The sequence below is a fragment of the Pundamilia nyererei genome, unplaced genomic scaffold (genome assembly GCF_000239375.1).
Source record: "Pundamilia nyererei isolate P.nyererei 1_Seehausen unplaced genomic scaffold, PunNye1.0 scaffold00066, whole genome shotgun sequence".
Classification (NCBI taxonomy): domain Eukaryota; kingdom Metazoa; phylum Chordata; class Actinopteri; order Cichliformes; family Cichlidae; genus Pundamilia; species Pundamilia nyererei.
This window is the reverse complement of record NW_005187467.1, coordinates 536132-556845: the sequence shown is the minus strand read 5'-3', so window position 1 is coordinate 556845 and position 20714 is coordinate 536132. Positions and strand designations below refer to the sequence as shown.

At 40.0% G+C, this 20714-nt stretch overlaps 2 protein-coding genes across 3 annotated transcripts in view; both read right to left on the bottom strand.

The window, feature by feature from the left end:
* Window positions 1–7379, bottom strand: part of treh (trehalase (brush-border membrane glycoprotein)) — a 51635-nt gene extending 44256 nt beyond the window's left edge. The window contains exons 1-15 of one of the 2 annotated variants that reach the window (XM_005735922.1): window positions 7247–7379; window positions 6405–6505; window positions 6171–6318; window positions 6011–6098; window positions 5704–5804; window positions 5447–5539; window positions 5145–5261; window positions 4777–4899; window positions 4623–4672; window positions 3996–4199; window positions 3689–3906; window positions 3082–3193; window positions 1494–1606; window positions 1348–1401; window positions 379–1018 (exon numbers count right to left, since the gene is read on the bottom strand). In XM_005735922.1, the coding sequence (XP_005735979.1) occupies window positions 932–1018; window positions 1348–1401; window positions 1494–1606; window positions 3082–3193; window positions 3689–3906; window positions 3996–4199; window positions 4623–4672; window positions 4777–4899; window positions 5145–5261; window positions 5447–5539; window positions 5704–5804; window positions 6011–6098; window positions 6171–6318; window positions 6405–6505; window positions 7247–7329 (1692 nt within the window). In that variant the 5' untranslated portion in view covers window positions 7330–7379 and the 3' untranslated portion in view covers window positions 379–931. Of the gene's footprint in view, window positions 1–378; window positions 1019–1347; window positions 1402–1493; window positions 1607–3081; window positions 3194–3688; window positions 3907–3995; window positions 4200–4622; window positions 4673–4776; window positions 4900–5144; window positions 5262–5446; window positions 5540–5703; window positions 5805–6010; window positions 6099–6170; window positions 6319–6404; window positions 6506–7246 lie in introns of those variants that run through there. The other variant, XR_311804.2, reaches the window with a different exon arrangement.
* A 216-nt stretch (window positions 7380–7595) lies between these two features.
* On the bottom strand, window positions 7596–19797 carry ddx6 (DEAD (Asp-Glu-Ala-Asp) box helicase 6). The gene is made up of 14 exons (XM_005735921.1): window positions 19553–19797; window positions 18269–18836; window positions 18100–18163; window positions 17796–17900; window positions 16697–16826; window positions 15636–15782; window positions 14403–14497; window positions 14157–14279; window positions 13923–14051; window positions 13699–13815; window positions 13215–13278; window positions 12866–12967; window positions 12552–12731; window positions 7596–10712 (listed from the first exon to the last, which is right to left on the bottom strand). Exons 2-13 carry the CDS (start codon window positions 18460–18462, stop codon window positions 12556–12558), a joined length of 1446 nt encoding a protein of 481 aa, XP_005735978.1. The 5' UTR covers window positions 18463–18836; window positions 19553–19797; the 3' UTR covers window positions 7596–10712; window positions 12552–12555.
* Window positions 19798–20714: the final 917 nt, after the last annotated feature.

Sequence of the window (20714 nt, the reverse complement as noted above, 5' to 3'; positions counted from 1 at the left end):
GTTAGCGATGCAGTCTCGTGTTCCCATGGTGGATTTAAATAGCCTTTTAAATGCACCAGGGATGCACTGAATACAATGCATGTATGTAATTCCACTGCTTTCTGTTTTGTTGTCTTGCTTTGTTGGCATATTCACTTTTACTGTGCATATTCAAAAAGGAGCAAAGGTCATTCTAACATTCAGTTATTTTTCTAATGCACAGCTGGTAGATGTGTAGGAAAATGTATTCCCCCACACTTTAATAACACATCTATTAAAACAAAAAACCCAACATTTAGCCCCCCAATCATGCATTTATAATTTCATACATTAAAACTGTCATCTAACATTTATCGGGTGTCTTGTATAGTAAAAAAATGAATTAAAGCATTGTGATGGTTTAAAAATATTTAGTGCAAGCAGACCACATTTTATTTCTCACATGGACTCATTTCCATTCCAACTTCAGTTTACATGCAAATAAAGGGGCTCTGTGGGAGTTGAGCTACAGTACAGCAATAAACTCTATAACTGAATTAGGTGAAAAAGCCGTTTGTAATGTCAGTTCAATATCTAGGACAAGTTAATGTTGTAATCTAAGCAGCAGCGAGCAACAGCCTGCATCGCTGGAGAGAGGCCAGAAATGCCAAAATGTTCTGAGGCTTCTGATAACACCATGCATCACTTAGCTCTGAGGTTACATACTAAAATATTCAGCAACGTAATCCTTAGTTACAATAAATCATAGCTGGTTCCTTGCAAGTTATCAGGATTGTAAAATGTCTAGAAGGCGTGCAATATGCGCTTAAGTCTCATTGTCAATTTGCGTTTAAAGTCTGTCAGTAGCAGGAGTGAAACCAGGAATAATAAAAATCCAACGGGTCCTTCTGACACCTCCGACTCACTCAAGCATGATCCTAGCTAAGATGACCAGGGGCAGCAGGAGGCCAGATCAGACACGTCTCCCTCCTGAGGTGAGAGTCGCCCCATATTGGTCTAGGAGCTGCAGCGCCACGCCATTGGTCCAACCAAACCCCAGCTGCAGAACAAAGCAACACAGCACAGCATGAGGGGTATTTATATATTCACTAAACCAGCAAACTACAACAGAATAAATACAGGAAATGCAGCCATTGGTTTTCTTAGTATTCCCATCTCATAAACTAAAGTAAAACTGGATGACAACAATTTTCTATCAAAACAATGTTACAAAGAAGAGGAGGAGTGAGAGTGTGTGCATGAGCATGTAAATGTGTTCAAGTTAAACAGGAGAGAAGAGGAATTTTCTGGGCTTTGCATGGAATTAGAAAGACTTGCGTGACTATAAGCACATTCGTTTTACACTGTCAACACATGAAAGGGAAATACCTGAACTTCATATTCTCCTCCACCACCAGGTTTTCCATCTCCGTTCACATCGTACTGTCAGGAGGAAGAAAATTGCACATTCTGAGCCAGCTGTGTTATCACACTGCAACATGAGCTCCAAAGTGCTGAAGCCTTCAAAAACTCACCTTTTCAAACATGGCTTCATACTTAATGTATGCCAGCCAGTTTGTCTTGATCCAGCGCTGGGCCAAATCGAATGCGAGTTTTTTAGCATCCTCTGAAGGTAGCTTGGAAAAACCTGGGTTTTTAAAACATTTAAAAACTATTTAAGCTGCTCAAAGCAGAAATCTGTTAAATGTTTGTAATGTTTCATCTTTATGTTGCCAGCTAATGTCGAATTAAACGATAGCTACATTTACATGCACACTAATATTCTGGAGGTAAACAGCATATTCAGATTCGATACTATGAATCAGGCCTCACTTCTAAATGAGCCTTTTTATGATTAAGCCACATGGGATGTGTTGACTTTAGTACCATCTTTTGGACATTGTTTGCATCTCAGGTGGGATTTTTACTAGAATTAGCAGGGAAAAGTAAAATACAGTGTCACTTTTATACCATTAACCCCCTTGATGATTGGTTATACATGGCTTTGTTTTTGTTTAATTAATGCACTGAGGTAATTCAACAGTAATGCCAACAATTAAAGGGAGTAGACAAACCAAGGAAAGGTTTATAACCCAGTAGTGCAGCTGTCTTTACCGGTCCCATCAGACGCCTGATTTCAATGCTGCCGAGAAAGCATTTCAGGTGATGAAGACGTATATATACACATATAAATACATATATGAATGACAGAGAGAGACCCAAAGGAAGGACATTTTGCACACCGTGTCTGATGTGCATAAAAACACTTATAACCAAACGTTTATTGCACTGAATTTAGTCAACAGGCTACAAGCAGCCATTATTATTTCTATTACCAACACCGTTTGTTCTCAAGGAGGCTCGATCACTAAAGCCACTGCACAATAAGTCATAAAAAAAAAAAAACACCTCAATTTTTTTCCTCCTTGTCTAAGAAATACTAGTACATTATGAAACTGGTCTTAAGAAAAATAGGTGTAATTTTAACAACAGATCTCAGTTTTTCCAAATTCAGTCTTCACAAAGAAACGCCGCTATCATAAATCAGACACGGGTCAGGCTTCTCAGTTCAGCCATCTCGCTTCAGTGTGGTATGGAAGGCAAGAAGACGGTAAAACTAAGGATGACTCAGACCTCTAGCTTGGATGATTTTAACAGCACAGACACCTCTAATGACATGAATCATTTTTAACCACTTTTAGCACAATGTGTCTTCCTCCCCATCCCCTCCAAAAAACAGGAAAAAAAAAAACCCCAAACTACCCTATACTGCAGTTTGCACACTTTCCAAGGTCATCCTCCAGGTCTAATTGGACCATTTGGATGGCGCACCTTTGCCATGTGTTCAACTGTTTACTGAAAATTGCCTAAATCAGCTGAGGACACTTATAATCCAAAGCTACAGATGAGCCGCTGAGCAGACCTGATGAGAATGTTTTATCGGTTACAGATAATCAATAGTCCTAGAAACTGTATTGTAGAAATCCACTGTGCAGAGCTGAGCCTATGTTTAGAATTTGCTGTTCATTTTAAGAAAGAATTACCCACTGACAATAGAACAGGATGTTCTGTTAAGTGCTGAATCATCACTGTGGGTTGGCAGGTGAAGTTCATGGTACCTACCATCGATAAGCATGTGCTGCAGAGGTGGCCACGCATTAGGATAGTCCCACTGCTGCCCAGACTCTTTCAGTGATGTTGGAACTCCATTGGGAAACTGGAGAGCTCCACTCCCCTGCACAGACATTACAGAGTGTGCATAGATGAAAGCTCTGTAGTGCGTTTGTGCCATCTGCTGGTGTGGCTGAGCATGATTTATAAAAGCACGTTGCATCCTGCTGGAAGTTGGCTTCTGAAAAAGAGTTCATGGCTAAAAATCTAAATGTCTCTGCTCCCTCAGCGACTGTCAAGAAGCTCATGAGCCGAGTATTTAAATGCTCAGTTTGCCATCAGAGGAGGGGACTAGTCATGTTGGACATTTTTACAAATGTAATGGGATAAATATATTTTAAAGGGGTCTTTCACACAAATGGCATGATGGGGTCATATAAAACCATCTCTTTCTGGTTTTATATGTCAGTTCTTTGATAACAGCAACAACAAAATTATTCAAGGGCTAATAGTTTCAGTTTCTTGTGGAAACTAATTTGGAGGTAAATGTGTATCTTTTCTAGTTTTGATGAACAAAACAGGCAAAATGATCTATTCTTCCAGGAAAATATCAACCAACCTTCAGATACTGTACCGCCTTCTCTCCCATCTCAGGCTGAGAATAGCACTGTGCCCAAATTGGTCCCAGGTTGGAGGGATAAAACTCAAAGTTTTTGGAGCGTGTCATCAGGTTGTAGTCAAACCAGGCTCCCCTCTCAGCATCCCAAAGCACAGACTCTATCGCCTCCAGCCTCCTCGCTGCAGCCTGGTCGTATACTGCAGCTGAGTCACTATCACCTGTCAGGAAGTAACACATCACCGTTATGTAACACCAGTTAGGAATTAAAAGCCACGCACAAGTTAGTTTCAAGGTTAAAAAGGCTCACCGAGCAGCCGATGAAACGACGCAAGAGTTTTCTCATTGCGGCACAGCAAAGCGTTGAGGTCAGCGGGCAGGATCTGACTGGTGCGCGTGTCTCTCAGGGTGCCACTGTTGTTGTCGCCGCCATCAGCTATATACCAGCGGGAAGTAAAGTCCCAACCAGACTCTGCACCCGTTTTCAGATCCATCCACAGCTGCTCTTTCTTGCCTGAGGGAAAGAAAAAGAAAACACTAGTAGAGCCACAACAAATCAGCATCTAAACTGTGGTACTTACTCGTTAAATATGCAGCCTCATGTTGAGCCATGTTTGTTTTCTAGCACTTTTGTCAGAAGCTTTGGTGATTAAAAAAAAAAAAGACTTGTCAAAGGAGGAGAAAGTAACTTAAATATACAGCTCCAGTATTTTCCCTTCAAACAGGTTCTCTTTTAAGTGTGGTAAAGTTGTTCAGTGAATGAATGGGTTTTAACATTAAATATTCATTACTCGGGTACTTTCAGAGCAAATTTGTTTTGCACAGATGATCCTCGAGTCTCTGGGAATATAATATTATCCCTTTTCCCCACTTTCTCAACTGGAATAAAAGGACCATCCGAGTGCAATACATCCCATGAACACTAATAGGCCATTACCATCAGTGAGTCCCTCAGCTAATTCCAGATCGTCCAGATAAGATTCAGGCCTAGAAAGACAGACATGGTTGTTGTAGGTGAGGACATGGAGTATAGTCCCACAACCTAAATATCCATTTGTTATTTATACCAGGTAAACTTCCTTTAAACATACCTGGGCAAGCCCGCCTCTACATAATACCGGTTCAGTACATGCTGCTTCCCATTTAATTCTAGATCCACAGAACGGTTCTCCATCCAGAATTGGTACTCCACTTCCAGAACTGGTAAAGCCGCTCTAAACCGATTGTAAAGACAGCAGGAGGTGCTTTTTAATTCACAGTACTTTCACATTGCTTAATATCCTTAAACACAAAACTTAAAGTGTCACATTCTAATTAAGTATGGTAGGAACAACAAAACACCGGAGGCACAGAGAGGCACGAGCACGGAGGTGCTGATGTTTAATATGCTGAAAGAGGCAGAAGGCAGCTAAAGAATGATAATGTGTCTGGCAGGACGTCAGCTGGGGCTAAATATCACCTGAGGAACTCTTTATCCTTGGTTGCTTGATAGTAGCTCTCCACCATTAGAGTGAGGAATGGAGGCTGACTGCGCCTTTCATAGTAAATCCGCCCACCATTTGGAACAAAGCCATATCTGTAGGAGGGAAAAAAATCTTTTATTCCACAAATCTTGAATATCCCCTGAGAGCTCCATTTCCAAAGTGCACAACTTGGGTTACTAAATGACTTATTATTGAAAATTTGCACGGTACACTACCTGCAGCGAGGTGGACATGTTTTTAAGTGCTCTGAATGATGAAAGACGTTTTAAAGGCTTACCTGTTGACAAGGTAGAGGAAGTTTTGGATCATTCCATGGGCTGTATCTGTCATCTCTGACAGCAGGAGCCCGTTGATGACCCAGTAGGAGTCCCTGTTGGACACAGAGACTCGCATCACTTTCTGGGTATGGCACGTAGGTGGGCTATCAGCATAGACCCCTGCCTGGGACTTCCTGTGATCTCTTTTCTCTCTGACCTTGTGATACTCTACCACAGCTGTCAGACAGCTTGGTGAAAGGCTTCATTGTTCACTCACCAATAGTAGAGCTCCCTGAAGCGCCCCCCTGGCACAACAACGGGATGTGGGGTGTAAATCTGGGAGTAGAGCTCTGGGTGATCTTTAACATCAGAATGGATCTGGATGGGAAATCATATTTAATTTAAAATGTTTGGACTGAAGCATAGATAGGTTAGAGGTGGATCCAACAGCAAAACTAGAGGAAATAGTGCATCAATATTTCCTAAAACTCAAGAAGAAACTGAAAAACGGATAAAACAAAAGCATAAAATTTGTGAGGAAGGTTGGTTGGATATTAAAGTTGTGTTAGTTTGCTACTCATCACCTTTCTGCCAAGAGATTTCCACAGACCATGGATCTTTTCTGCCCACTCGCGTAGTTTATCATCTGCTATCCCACTCAGGAAGTTTGGCCTGCAAATCAGTCATGTGGGTACAGTTAAAAACACAGTATAATCTGAGCAGCAAACAAACACTGGATCTCACTTCTCATGCCAGTCCGGCGGAGCCCATGACTCAAACTCTGTCCCTGGTTGATCAAAGCTTGTATTGAGAAACTCCTCCAGTTTCACAGGCGGGATGGTTGTATTTGGAAACTTGCTTGAAAGATTGCGAAAGGCCGACAAAACATCATCTGCAGGGAGAGAGAAGCAACGCGGGAAAGCACATGATTCAGAGCCTTGAATTTTTTTTATTTATTTTAAAACCAGACCGACTTACCAGGAGCCGACCTCAGCTTCATGTCAACAAAATGCTTATCATCGTCAAACAGTTTTGCTTCTTGGACCTGGTGCAAGATGGGCCCGGTGCAGTATATTTCACTGAAATAAAAGGGGTATAAATTATTAACTGTTTCATGAAGGTCATGTCTGTATTAGAGCAATACACTCAGTTGCTATCAAAGTCCTGCGGGGAAGCAGTAAATCAATAAAATATAAATATATCATGGAGAGGGGAAAGGTAAGCCTACAGCTTAGTGTGGTTGCACCCCCCCACTTCCAAAAGAAAAAAAAAAAACCAACACTTTAAACCTGTCAAACAGCCATCTGTAGCAAGTTAAAAAGTTGGTAACCTATCAAATAAGCGACGTTCTGGCGGAAGGATAATGCACAACCGACTGGGCATAGCGTAAAGATGCACCGTATGCAACATTGCAGGTAATAGTCAATATATGTAACGCTTAAAGTAGAGTAACGGGCCAAAGCAATTTTTTTTTTTTTTTTTTAAATTACAGGGGACACGTCTGCTAAAACGGGACAGTTTGCAACCCTAGTCTGTAGTCGTGTCATCACTGCCCAGATGAAACGCAGCAAGCCATTAAGCAGAGACCTTTCAGTAGTTTAGATTTCAATCACTGCAGTAATTTGGCATCATTTTAAATCAAATTTGTAGATTTAGGATTGACCCAAGGTTCCTCTAGTTCTTTTCCTAGACCAGGAAATGACAAATCTCTTGTATCATGGAGACTTTCATGTCCCCTTACACGCAAGACCCCCCCTCCAAAAAAAACAAACACCACCACAGAAGTTGTATTTAAAAGTATATATTAATATAATCCATACCTGTCACATGGTGGAGGAACATCTCCCTTTACGCTAGCAAAGAGAGCCAAAGACAAGAAGCACAACGCTTTCAAGTTGCTCATGTTCAGCTGTAAAGTCAAGTGACGCCAAAGTACAAGCAAGAGTGCTATAAGAGAACTGTCATAAGAGAAATGCCTCCAGGTCAAAGTTTATATAAAGACACAAGATCTGAAGAGGACAGCTGCCTGCTGCATTAGTGGCGCCAAGCTTTGAAAGACTCATTAGTCAGGCGAGCAGCAGTGTCCAAGTTCAATTTGCAATATATTTGGAGGAAAAAAAACAAATAATATATATTTAAAAAAAAAACAAAAAAAACCACTTCAGACAATAAATTTCAGTGAGCTTTATTGAACACAACTTTTAATCCAATCCAGTAATATTTATGACATCTTGCATCACTGAAAAATCTGCCAATTAAGCAACCAAATTCAAAATAAAGAAAATTTCACTTAAATTTGGAGCCTTTTTCATGAAACGTGTACTCCATTGAACATTTCATTTTGAAAAGAAAAAAGCGGGGTAACTCTTTCAAACCTTTTCGTACCCATTACCTAAACTTTGGATCTTTAGATATCCTGTTTCTGAAGTACCCACAGGCCCCACCCCACATATTTTACTGATGCATAAATTCAGAAAGAAATCCTAAAAAGGACTCCTATCGTCTCTTGACAGTTGAGAGATGGGACGGCCAAATTGTACACAAAAGTTGTGTTATTAATGTGTCACAACAATCAAGAGGACGAACTTATGCATCAGGGCAGCAGGCGCACCAATTCAACCTCCTCCCAAATTTAAAAAAGAAAAAAAAAAAGACCTTAACAAAAGAGACAATTTTATTAACCAATTAGATGCCCAATCTGGGGAAAGATGCTCTTGTCTCAGTCGTTAAGGTTCTCCATGACAGCCACTAGCAGTAAAACTAGCTCCCACATGAAGGCAGCCATACGCTGAACCTCGAAGGGTCGTCAATTTTAGCCTCAAAGCATTTCAATTACTGCCAGTGGGCTGATAAGAAACAGACAGCTGCCAAGTGCCTGCACAAACAGATCCCTGTCGACTCCACTAATGCTCAAATTTAATTTTGACTTTAAACGAGAAAAATTCCCCCCCACCCCCCCAAAAAACAAACAGCCTAATTATCAGTTTAGATGTGCAAGTATTTCTGGGACAACAGCAGAAGTGTGAGAACAGGGATCAGAGTCTAACCAATGAGAAATACACGGGTAACTAATCATCTCTGCTACACTTGTCTTTTGAAATGAGCTTAAATTAAATGAGCAATACTTCCCATTGGTTAAAACAGTTAAGAGAGCATCTCGCCATATTAAAGGGAACACCTCAGTTACAAAAAGGTTTCAGCTGAACAAAGTGATCAGAGGACCTCAATGCAAATGTAAGGTTGTCACGTTGCATATAAAATGCAGAGGTAAAGCCCCAAAACCCAAAACATAAAGCAATAAAGGGCAGAGAAATTAGCCATAAACTCAGCAGGCTGGGATGCCCAAGTTATGTCTTAAACAAGCAGTCTGACAAAGTAATTTTCTAACCCATCTTGTTCATTCCCCCTCCCTGCACTAGCATGCACTTTACTCCCAAGTGGGTATCTAGTGTGTAAAAAGTAGTGCAGTAAGTGTAGCTGCATGAACCATCTGTGTTTTAAGTGCTGATCAACTTGCTCATGTTCGTTTTTAAAGTATCTTTTGTTAGCTGGTTTCACAAAAGCCAGCCAACTTGCAAAGCACAGAATTTGTTCCTGCTACATTTTAGATGGATTTCAGATGGTTCGTTTTGATGCAGTCGGCCAACATTCTGCAGAAGGAGGGGGACTTCCTGCCCCTCCCTCAATATTAGGAAGTAATGTAGCTGTGCTTAAACAGGGCATAAATCAACGTAACAGCTAATACCGTCGCCACAAAACAAATTATCTGCCAATTCAGCTGCACTGCAGCGAGTAGTAAGTAATAGAATATTTTCTTTTCCAACACCAGCACTCAGTATAAGAGATCTTAAGAGTGTTTCAAGAGTTTCACAAGTCAAGGCTGGTGACAAAGACTTCATTACTCAAATGCACAAGCTTCAGAAAGCCATCTGTCAAGACTCGCACTTGTTAACACTGGAAGCAAAAGAACAAGGGCAACAATTTAAACAGTTAAGTGCATCTTTGAAGAAACATTCCAACAAATATGCATGGGCTAAAAAGATTTTCAGCAATAACTGTCTCTAAAAACATTTCATGAACTACGCCATTTAAATGTTTTAGATTCCGGTAAATTCTGCAATTTCTAAAATTATAAATAAATTCACAGGCCAATATTGCAGATCAAACAAACTGGCAGTTCGGGAAACCATCTCCAGTGCTAACAAGAGGGAAGGGGCGGATGGCTTTTCAGTTTGTCAGGCAGCCTTTTTAACTTGTTTAAAACAATCTTAAAATGAAGGTATATACACAAAGTGTAAGGTGCACCCCAAACGCTGGCTGCACGTCTCACAGAATTAAGTATGGCCACCCACAGGAAGGTGAAACACAGGACGACAAAAGACAGACCGAAGAAGAAATGAGGGAGAGAAAATAAAAATACGCGTCAGGCATTCGCTCCAAATAAACTCCACCAAAATAGGAATCCTCATGACTCATGGTGTTGCAAGGCTGCTTAATTATTTTTAGTGTTCTGATGCTGAAGACAGAGGAAAGAGTTTGGGTCTCTCAGAAGCACAAGTTTTTTTTCACCAATGACTGACAGTCTGGCTGCATCTTGGAGAAAGGGAAAAAACAAAAACAAAAAAATCCAGCATCTCTGTCCATGGAAATCCAAGTTTGTCCTCATTTATCAGCCAGACTCAAGTTCAGCTTAGCCAGCAAGAAGATAATTCAGACCAGTCTGCCTCCAATCATCTCCAGTTGCTGTGAATGGATGACCCAACCAAAGACAGGTATGAATTCACCTATTTTGTCAGACATTAAATTAGTGTAACAAATTTTCAATTAGGTGAACAGAAATATGTAGCGTGGAGTGGAGAGAGATGACCGATAATGAGGGGTTATTACTTTAGAACAAGCTGAACTGTTTAAGGCACTTGATATTAATTGGATAAAACTTCCGAACTTAAAAGTGGAGAATGGAGGGTGTCCTATCGCTCTCTGTTGGTGCTGGCTTTGTGTCAGTGGTGGATATGAATCATCACAATGTGCACTGATAACGTTTCTGACTTGGTCCCATTCTTTCCTTGTGGTGCCCATGTCTTCAGGGTGTGGTGGTGCAGCAAAGAGCCTTGAAAAGGCAGATGAGTTCTTCCAATAACACATCCATCAAAGCACGCATTCCTAATGGTGGCATCCAAAAAAGGAAGACATACAGCAACTGTACATTTAAAAAAAAAAAAAAAAAAATCCAAAGATGTGGGGGATGAAGTAGAATACAGAGGGGAGTGGAGGATGGACTGGTCTCTAGAAAAAGGAGAGGGGAGAAAAAATATCACATTAGACCAGACTGTTCAACAAAACCCCCACTAACAACACTCAGATAAAAACTATTCTACACATTACCGAAGTTCTTGATTTACATTGGAGTTACAGTGTAGTGGTCTTTTTTTCTTTTATCTTTGTTAACAAACCGGCTGATTTTTCATAGATCAGATGACCATTTGGGTTATAATGTTTCAGAGTGAAACTAGGGTACGATTTCTCTGCACATGCAGGAGGACATTCCTGACACCATGACTGAAATGCTTAAATAATTCTTATCATCAAAATCAAGACAGATTTGCTGGAAGCAACCTGTATAAATGTATCAACTCAGGGGTCATTAGCAGATATCCAACTTCTACAAGGATATATTAAGGATGGTAAAGACATTTCATCTTCTGTTACCTGGAAACACTGTACCAATAAAAAAATAAATAAAAAAATAAATGGCCACGAGCTGTGGGTAGTGACCGAAAGAACGAGATCGCGGATACAAGCAGCAGAAATGAGCTTCCTCCGAAGGGTGGCTGGCCTCTCCCTTAGAGATAGGGTGAGAAGTTCAGGGCTCAGAGTAGAGCAGCTGCTGCTCCACATCGAAAGGAGCCAGCTGAGGTAGTTCGGGCATCTGACAAGGATGCCCCCTGGGCGCCTCCTGGGTGAGGTGTTCCAGGCATGTCCCACCGGGAGGAGGCCCCGGGGCAGACCCAGGACACGCTGGAGAGATTATATCTCTCGGCTGGCCTGGGAACGCCTTGGTGTTCCCCCGGATAAGCTGGAGGAGGTGGCTGGGAAGAGGGAGGTCTGGGCCTCTTTGCTTAGGCTGCTGCCCCCGCGACCCGGCCCCGAATAAAGCGGATGAAGATGGATGGATGGATTGGGGGGGGGGGAGCCTCCTTGTCCTTTTTCCTAGCTACTTTTCCTTGATCTCAGAAACTTTGTAAGATCATAGCAAGGTTTGAAGCAGAATTTATAAGGAATTAAGACAACAGCACATAAACTTGGGCATCTCATTCCTAACCAATATATTCCTATCTGAATGTTCAATGTAACTTGTCCCAGCTGACCAAGGGGGAAAAAACCCTAAAATGTTGGCAATGAAACAACGGCTACAGCTCATGATTTATAGAACTTATGTAATTCTTTGGTGCATTTAAAAAAAAAAAAATCATGGCATCAGCTCGATAGGCTTTTATTACAGCAATATTAATGTTCATAGTTCACATGTGGCTTTAACCGCCTGTTGAAGCAGCAGCAAACAGAAAACACTTCTGAACACTCAACATGATCTGCTCTGCTGTTTCAGTGATCGTTTCAATGTGTCCTCTGCTGAAGGAGGTGATAAAGGAAGCACTGAAGTATCTTTTTAGTATTTAGAGAATTCGACTGCGATTATGGCCAACACGCTGATACTCTGCATAACAGCAGTGACGTAGCAAAATTGACCATTTGAATACACACCATTTTTCACACTGCAAATATACACACTATATTACATTGAAAAACCTTTGTAGATTTCTTTTGCCATCTTTAAAAATAAAAGTAACAGACTTGCCTCAAAGGATATATGTTCACTAAGAGCAGCAAGAAAAGCACAGTCCAGGTAATGACAGTAATCATGGCTAAATTGTATTTAGTTGTGTCAGCAAGGTGCCGAAGTATCCAGCATACCAAGCAGCAAAGCACTAGCTCTGCAACAGCTCATATCCATCAGCTCGTTTGTAAAACTTATTCGAACCGGCAGGATGAAAAAGATTAAATCACAGGAGATAAATTATCTTCCGACCATCTATAAACCAGCTGGTCGCATATCTGTGTACTCACTGGCTCATGGCTTGACTTCTTCGCCACTCTCACTGTGGTACTCTGCCACGTATAGGCTCTTGTCAATGATGCCAGGGATGGGCTTTATTTCTGTTCCAAGCTGTTCCTCAATCCCTTTCAGGTTGAAGCGATCGTCATACGTGATGAGGTTGATAGCTAGACCCAGGTGTCCGAAGCGGCCTGGAAATTATGGTAGTCAAGAGCTTAAATAATTGCTTTAGCATTTTTTGCTGCATAAAATGCATTTATATTGCAGACAAGAGTGAAACAGTCAAAGCAAAAAGGATGAAAACAGTCCGAGTCACGGCCCTTACCAGATCTACCGATGCGATGAAGGTACGTTTCTCCCAGCTTAGGAAAATCAAAATTGATCACAACATTCACAGCTTGAATGTCGATTCCTCTTGTGAAGAGGTCTAGAGGGGGAAAGTAATAAAGATCAAACCACGCAGGATAGAACATTAAAGAAAATAGGCTTGAGCAAATCAGTCACTACAAAAAAACAAAAGCAAAAACAAACTAAAGATGTACACAATAGAACAGCTCAGTTTCACCATCAAAAACTACTACTACTAATAATAGCAGTAATAAAAATCCTCTCTCAGTTTCTTTCAACTCCTACTGGTAAAATGCGGCAGTTGTACACACGTTTCTTTCACTTACCAGTGCAGACTAGATTCCGGCACAGGCCATTTCTGAAGTCGTGGAATACACGGTTACGATGTTCCTGGAAAACGATTTTTTTAAAAATGCATTTAGAAGCAGATTTATTCACTTCAGAGCATCATTTAATTACATAAGGATAAATTACATAGAGATAAAGCATGCCTTTTTACTCTCATAACACTTGTCCACAACTGATGTAAACCATGTTAGGTGAGGTATAAGCACATATGCTGAGTCAGTAACTAAGCTGTCATCTCAGGTATTCATAACATGCAAAAACAAATGACAAGTAAAGCAGTGGAAAATCTGTTTGTGCAGCAACCCAAGTGTTAACAGTTCTATTTTTTTATCATGTAGTCAGTCTGGGGACTGGCAGTGCCAACTCTCCATAAACAGGATGTTGGAGTGAACAGCAGTTCTTGCAAAAATCAATTGTGCATTTTGGTGAACAAGCTTTTCTGGGGCAGTACTTTAAGCTGACCTGTCTCATCTTTGCATGAATGTAGAAACATGAATATCCAAGCTGGGAGATCTTCTTGGCAAGGAGCTCCACTCTCTGAGACGAGTTGCAGAAGATTATGGATTGGTTGATCTGGAGCTAAAAATAAATGATGCAAATAAATATGTAAACAATTGCATGTTCATCAGACTCTTCCTATTTATACATTTTTTTATTATTTACACGTGCAGAGAGGCAAAACTCACCCTGGAAAACAAGGTGTTGAGGCAATGGACTTTTTGCCTTTCAGTTACATAAGCATAATACTGAGTCACACCCTTCAGTGTAAGCTCCTCCATTAGGTTGATTTCATAGGGTTTCTGCAAGTGTGAATTCTACAAAAATACATAGAAATGATTATATACAGGTTGAAATGCAAGTTGTAGCATTGTAAATCTTATTTGAAATCACAAGTTCATGAATAAGGAACCAAAATGTACCATGAACTTCTGCACGCTGAGAGGGAAGGTTGCAGAATAAAGCAAAATCTGCCTCTGCTTGGGCAAAAAGCCCAGGATCTCCTCCATCATGACCACAAAGTCCTGAGACAGGAGCTTGTCAGCCTTTTGAACAGGAGATGGGGGGGGGAGGGGAAAACATTTAGCTCCATCACCTGACTGACTCAAATTATCTAAATGCACTTATTTAGAAAAAAAGGTCTAATAAAAGTAAACAGCTTCACTCACTTCATCTAGAACGATCATCTGCACTTGACCAACTTTGGCCACTCCTTTCTTGATGAGGTCTAAAATCCTTCCAGGTGTGGCAATGACCACATGTACTGAAAAATAAAAAGCAAAAAGGGAACAATAATTAAGGTCTACCACATTTTCTGAGAATGGCAGCGTTATCAAAATTTACGTGTCCACATTTCAGTGGAGGAATGATGGTAAATGATCACGATTATCATATTGCTGATATTCAGCCGCTGAGGAATGTTCAACAAAAGCTATATTGACAACTTTAACAAAAAAAATCAATATGCATTTGACAGTAATCAGATCAATACATGTGTTTTCATTAGTTAACATTTCAGACATCAGCATTGACTGCCTGCGAAATGTGTGTGTGTGTGTGTTTACGGGGGTCTATTTTTTGTACTGGCTACAGATAAGATCAGGCAAAAACTTGAAAATTAAGCCAGACTGTGCTTATCTTTTCTCCTTTGCAGATCTCAGTGCAGCTTATAATGCCTTCCTTTGATGCACTCATGTTTGTTTGTTTGTTTAAGTATAGATGAAGATTTTCATTCACTCCAATCAAATGAGCTTTGGTAGCAATCATATAGTATACAATAGCAACATTTAGGATTCAACTAGAGATGTACCAAAGATCCAGGAATATTTCAATTTACATCTTCTTAAAAAAAATAAATAAATAAAATCGTCACTGAGACAGACAGTAAAGCAGACGATTCAGATCGCCCCTGATTTCAGACTGTATGAGGAAATCCATGCAGGAGATTGCACAGACTTGCACAGACTTCAGTGTGAAAGAATCATGTTGACTCCCACCAAGAGTATTTAGCATTAACTAAAGCTAAACTTACAAGAAGAGTAGCTGAGGGAGGAGGGGAAAAAAACCTTAGTTAAATGGAAAAAATAAGCTAAACTGTAAATTTGCAAATCAAAATTTTGTTAATACAGATTGAGTTTCAGTTTTAGTTGGTTTGGTAAAATTTGCCAGTACAACTCAAAGATTTGTTGTTTACTGGGTGGGGGACGCATTACATTAATGCAAGTCAACTGTCTTCACTAACTGTTGTATTGTTAGATTAATTTCCAGTTTTCCTAAATCTTACTCCTGGAAAATACCTTCCATATAATAACACTGAAACCAATAAAAATAAATAAAAGATAAGATAGGCAGTGTTATAAAATATGAGACTGTAATAAGTGATGTTACGTGTGAAAGGTTACCCGTTTCATCGAGTCTCATGATGTCATCACGGAGATTGGTTCCACCTGTGGTTGCCATGACCTTCACACCACCCATGTGTTTGCTGACCTGGATACATATTTGGCTTACTTGCAGAGCCAGTTCTCTGGTGGGCACTATGCCCAAAGCTGGAAAAAGAGAAGACTTATTTATTAGCATTTTATTAAACATTTGCAAGTAATTAAGAATAGGATCAAATGCAATGGTACTACTACATTTTCAAGAATCAAAAACAAATTAAAACATGCTCCGATCAGTAACATGTCTCAGACCTTGTCCCACCACTTTCATTTTTATGAGGACACAATGAATCAACAAAAAAAGATGTTTACATGTCTTTATCAGACACTGTTGTATTCATAACATAGTCAAAAACAGTCTTCAGAAAAGAGAATAAAAATGTAGTTGCATGTTAAATGGAGCAAAACAAACTAGACCATCAATAACAGGAAACCTAGCCTCGAGCAAAATAATGCATTTGGATGAGGATCTGATTTTGTGCTCTTGAAGCAGAAAACTCTAGAAGAGAAGCTGACATTTAGGGATCGCATGTGTAGCACGATTGTGTAACACGTGATTTGCAATTTATAATGTTTTTGGTTAAACGTGAGTATGTTGTAAACCATTTCAGCAGCACCGTTGTGCAGAATTTACAGTGTGTATATATAGTTGCCATTTTATTTTGGAAACACTGAACAGCAAATGTCAAAATATATCAACTGTTTATACAACTACAGTTTGTTTCTCCTGTTATCCTAAGTAAGTAATATTAAAATTGGCATTAGGAAAAAAAAAGTGAATGTTGATGACTTTTGCATTTCTAGTTAAATTTCAATACTAAAGCAGTTGTTTTTTGGCATCATTGATTTGACCAAATCGTCAGTAAAGGCTCATTATGTGTCGAGGTTTATCAAGGGCATACTGATTTCATTTTCACCCCCCTCTTTTTTTAACAACTCACTTAATGACTTTCAAATGAGGCAAGCTAAAATTCAACATTTATAATAAAAAAATTAATCTTATTGAAAATGAGCTCTCTCACCTTGTATGCAGTCCTTCTTCAGGTCAATGCGTTCAAGTAAGGGAATGAGGTAGGCTCCACTCTTTCCCGTGCCATTCTTGGCTCTGGCCAAAATATCTCTTCCTGACAGTGCAATGGGGATGCTCTCCTCCTGCAGACAAAGAGAAATACAAAGAATACTTTTTGCTTCAGTCACATCACACATCTACTTAATTTATTCTAGTGCAAACATGTAATACAATTGTTCTGAGTGGAAGGTAAAACGTAAATTTTTCAAGTTCCATTTACTTTGTCTACTAACAGCCCATACACACATCCACCCACCCTGCAGTTTGCCTTTCTGAAATAGGCCACCACTCATTAGCATACTTTGTTTACATCGTTCCTTCCGATGGATAAGTGCTGAGAAACTGAAACTTATTCTGTGCAGCCGAGAGTGATTCTAAAGCTTATAAATGAAGTTTAATAAACCAAATTTGCCAAACAAGCTACTAAAGATGTTAAACTCATGAAAGTGCAGAAAGACAACTGAGGAGATGGGCGCCACATGTCACATAGCCAAGTGAAAGTCCCTGGGTTCAAGTCTCTCCCCACTTTCCTTTCCTTACCATTGTCATTGTTTCACTTTCCAATAAAGGCAAAAATGCCACAGAAAAAACAAAAAACAAACAAGGCAATCTTTTTTTTTTTTTTTAAAGATAACTGATGAAATCAAAGCTGAAATGCATAACCTGGGTACAACAAATGTACAAACATTGTGTGTCAGTCCACCCACTAAGTAATAAGAAATATTATGGTATGTCCAAGAGGGTTCACCAGAGTTTTTAGGACACATGCTAACAGGCACTACCTAAACAACCTAATAGGTACTACAATGCTCCTGAGCCATACTGCAGGAATAGCAATTTTCACAGGTTTGAAGAATTAACTGTTACATTTAACCTTTAATAGTCAACTAAAAACTGTTGACTACATTTAACACTGATCACGTGTCAATGTCAAAGAACTCGTCTGTCCTTTTATGCACTACAATCTATTCTGTAAGTGCCAAAGTATGCACTTCCTTATGCACAAACATGCCTTCTTGTTCAGCCGTCAAATCAAAGCAGTCTTAACATACCTGGATTGGAGATGGCTTTTCCCAGCCCATCTCAAAGATTCCCATAAGCAGCTCCCTCTTTAGGCAATAATCTTCAAACTCATTGCCTTTAGTTGCAGTCACATCCTGTAATTGTCACAGAATGATTGTATATGAAGAAGAGTACCGACAGCTTGTGTGGAACACATTAATATAACAGTGATTGTAGGCTTGTATAAAAATGACTTATTAAACACAGCACTGAATATTTTTATTCACAGCCCAAAAAAACCAAATGAGTAATAGGATATATAAGCTTCCAGGTCAAAAGAAACGTGTTACCAACCGAAGTTTTCATCCTCATGTCCTTTGGGGGCAATTTCAAATTTTTCTTCCAGTCATCTCCAGGCCTGTGGAGGCCAGAATTATTATTAACAAGCAGTATCACATTTAACTGACAGCAGTAGTTGTAATGAGAAGTCAAAATAGTTTAATTTTAGTATTAAATAACTTACTTGATGACAGCATTTGTTGTAGGGGCTGGCTGGGAGTTTCCATTGTTGATTGTGCCTTTCATCTGGTTAAGCTGCTGCTGCGGCCCTCCTCCACCTCCACCTGGTGCACCAGCAGGCTTCACTGAGCCTCTGAGCTGTCCATTCTGGTTGGGCAAGCCCAGAATCACTGGGTTCTCCGTTCTGGCGGTGCTCATGTTGACTTGGCTCAACTTTATTCCAACAGCAATGAAACCTTTAACAGTTTCCAGGTGAAGTGAGTCCACTCAAAACATAAAAATTGCCCTTGCCTTTTTAAATCTTAATCAACTAAAGGTAAATACTAAATCATTTACTCTTCAACAATGTCTTTTGTGATATCAAGTGTCCAGAAACAAATTCCTCTTCTCGTTTTTTATAAGACGTCTATGCATGGAAATTAAATTAGGGCTTAGCATAGATAAATTTTGTCAACATTATCTGGAATACTCCAAGAGAGCTTCGCAAGCGTTCAGGCATTGGCCGACAGTTCAGCTAGCCATCTTGATTAGCTAAACTGGGCCGCTGTGTCCTTCCTCGGGGCTGTCCAAACCTAAAACACACAAGACAGCGTTAGAAATGGCAAAATAGAAACATCGGTGGAGTAACAGCTCCCCAGCATGCAGTCCTCGGGTTTGGTGAGACTTAAAGTCACCATTTTGCTAACGGACAGCAGAAACACTTGACGGCTGGCCTAATGTCAAAAGTTAGCCGACACAGCGCTGACAGCGAATGTTATTTAGCTTCGCAAACAATGAATAAGCGGCCTTGATAAATTAAGAGCATTGGCAAATTAAGTGTACAGTTGGATAAGAATGTGCTGCGTGTGATTTCTACTGGATGCATACTTTAATGGTTCAACGGTGATTAGTGTACTCGTTTAATAAAAAAAAAATCTACCCTCGAAGGAGGAGTAGGTAGGCTAGTTACAGACATGACTTTCTGGTACATTAATTTCAATCTTTTCACGTTAATCAACACGACAATACCGAATTCATATACATTTATTCCAGTCAATATTACACGATTAAGTCATCTGACCATTTTAAATGTCAGCCCAATAACAAGACTGACTGGCTATCCGCCATCAACCAGCATTAACTTTAGCTGCAATGAGATTGCGGTGCTAGGTCTGCTAGCAACCTAGCAAGGCTAGCGACGGTAAAATAATAAACACTAAAGCCTAGTGTTATCTACAAGAAATATCAGCTGAACCTAAAGCAATGATCTATTCGTGAATTGAAGCAGATTCATTATAAGGACGTTTACCTTGAGCTATTGAAATAGCCGGTGCCGTAAGCGGTATTTGTGAGCAATCTTTAGCTAACTACCAACGAGTCTCGTCAGAGTCAAGCAAACGTCCAAGATGGCTTCCACCCGTATTTGAACCCGCCCCCATCCAACGAATCAGCTGATTTCATTTCAAATCAAGGAGCTGTGAGGTCTCCTCCTAAAATAATCCTCTCTAACATTTAAATATTTTATCTATCTGCGATGGTACCAACGCGGCCGGTGCAGCCACATCGTCTCTGTTGATAGTGTTTACCATCCGTGCTCTCTGCGCCTCATGTTCATGCACATGCAAACACTGCAGCTGTGTTGTGAGTTGGGTTGTGAATGTTATTGCTCTTCAAAAATTGTATAAAACGAAGCTGCTCTCCTGGGTGTCATGTGGAGAGCAAGGTTTCAATACACTCTCAGTGATTCCTGTGTGGTTGTTGATTCTCGCTTAATTAATGCGGCATCAGCAGCTGTGTATTGTTGTTGTTGTTGTTGTTGCTCAGTGTATTTTGTGAGTTCTTTTTGTTTGTTTTTTTAAAATTATTTTTAATGTGAATTTTAATGTGATTTGAACAGAATTTCTCATCATTTCTCAGAGTGCTCTAAAACCCATCTATTTGTAACTTTTAGGCTGCACTATTGTGATTCAGTGTCACCAGGCTGGCCTAAAAGCTTTCTGAAAAGCCTTCAGTTGATCTAAAATGTTACAGAGAGAGTACAAACAAAGATTAAAAAGAGAGATCATAGTTTCACATATCTCCTCTCCTCTTTGGATCCCTTTTTTTTATATATAACTGAATGTAAAATGCTTCTTCTCACAAACATCATCGCAGATCTTCAGGCACCATTCTATCACAAACAACAAAGATGGAGTTACTTTTAACTGCTCCCCTAGTCACAAGTTGCCACAGCCCCAGATATTTGATTTGACAGATTTTTATGCTAGATGCCATTCTTAACACAATCCCAGCATACCAATATCATATGATCTCAATACACTATCAGAGTACTCTGATCTCAGAGTGTAGACATTTTTTTTGTTCATAGTGAAAAAGCAGAATGGGATGCAGAGCATTTAGTTATCAGGCCCCTCTCAAGATAAACACACATCCTTTCTACCTTAAAGTTTGGCCTTAAATCGTCCACCTGT

Coding starts and splice junctions, on each gene's coding strand:
- ddx6 (XM_005735921.1), bottom strand. CDS start 18,462: ATGAGCACCGCCAGAACGGAGAACCCAGTGATTCTGGGCTTGCCCAAC. Junction 18,164..18,268: donor ACAACAAATGCTGTCATCAA/GTAAGTTATTTA, acceptor TGGCCTCCACAG/GCCTGGAGATGACTGGAAGA. Junction 14,280..14,402: donor AGATGATCGTTCTAGATGAA/GTGAGTGAAGCT, acceptor CCTGTTCAAAAG/GCTGACAAGCTCCTGTCTCA.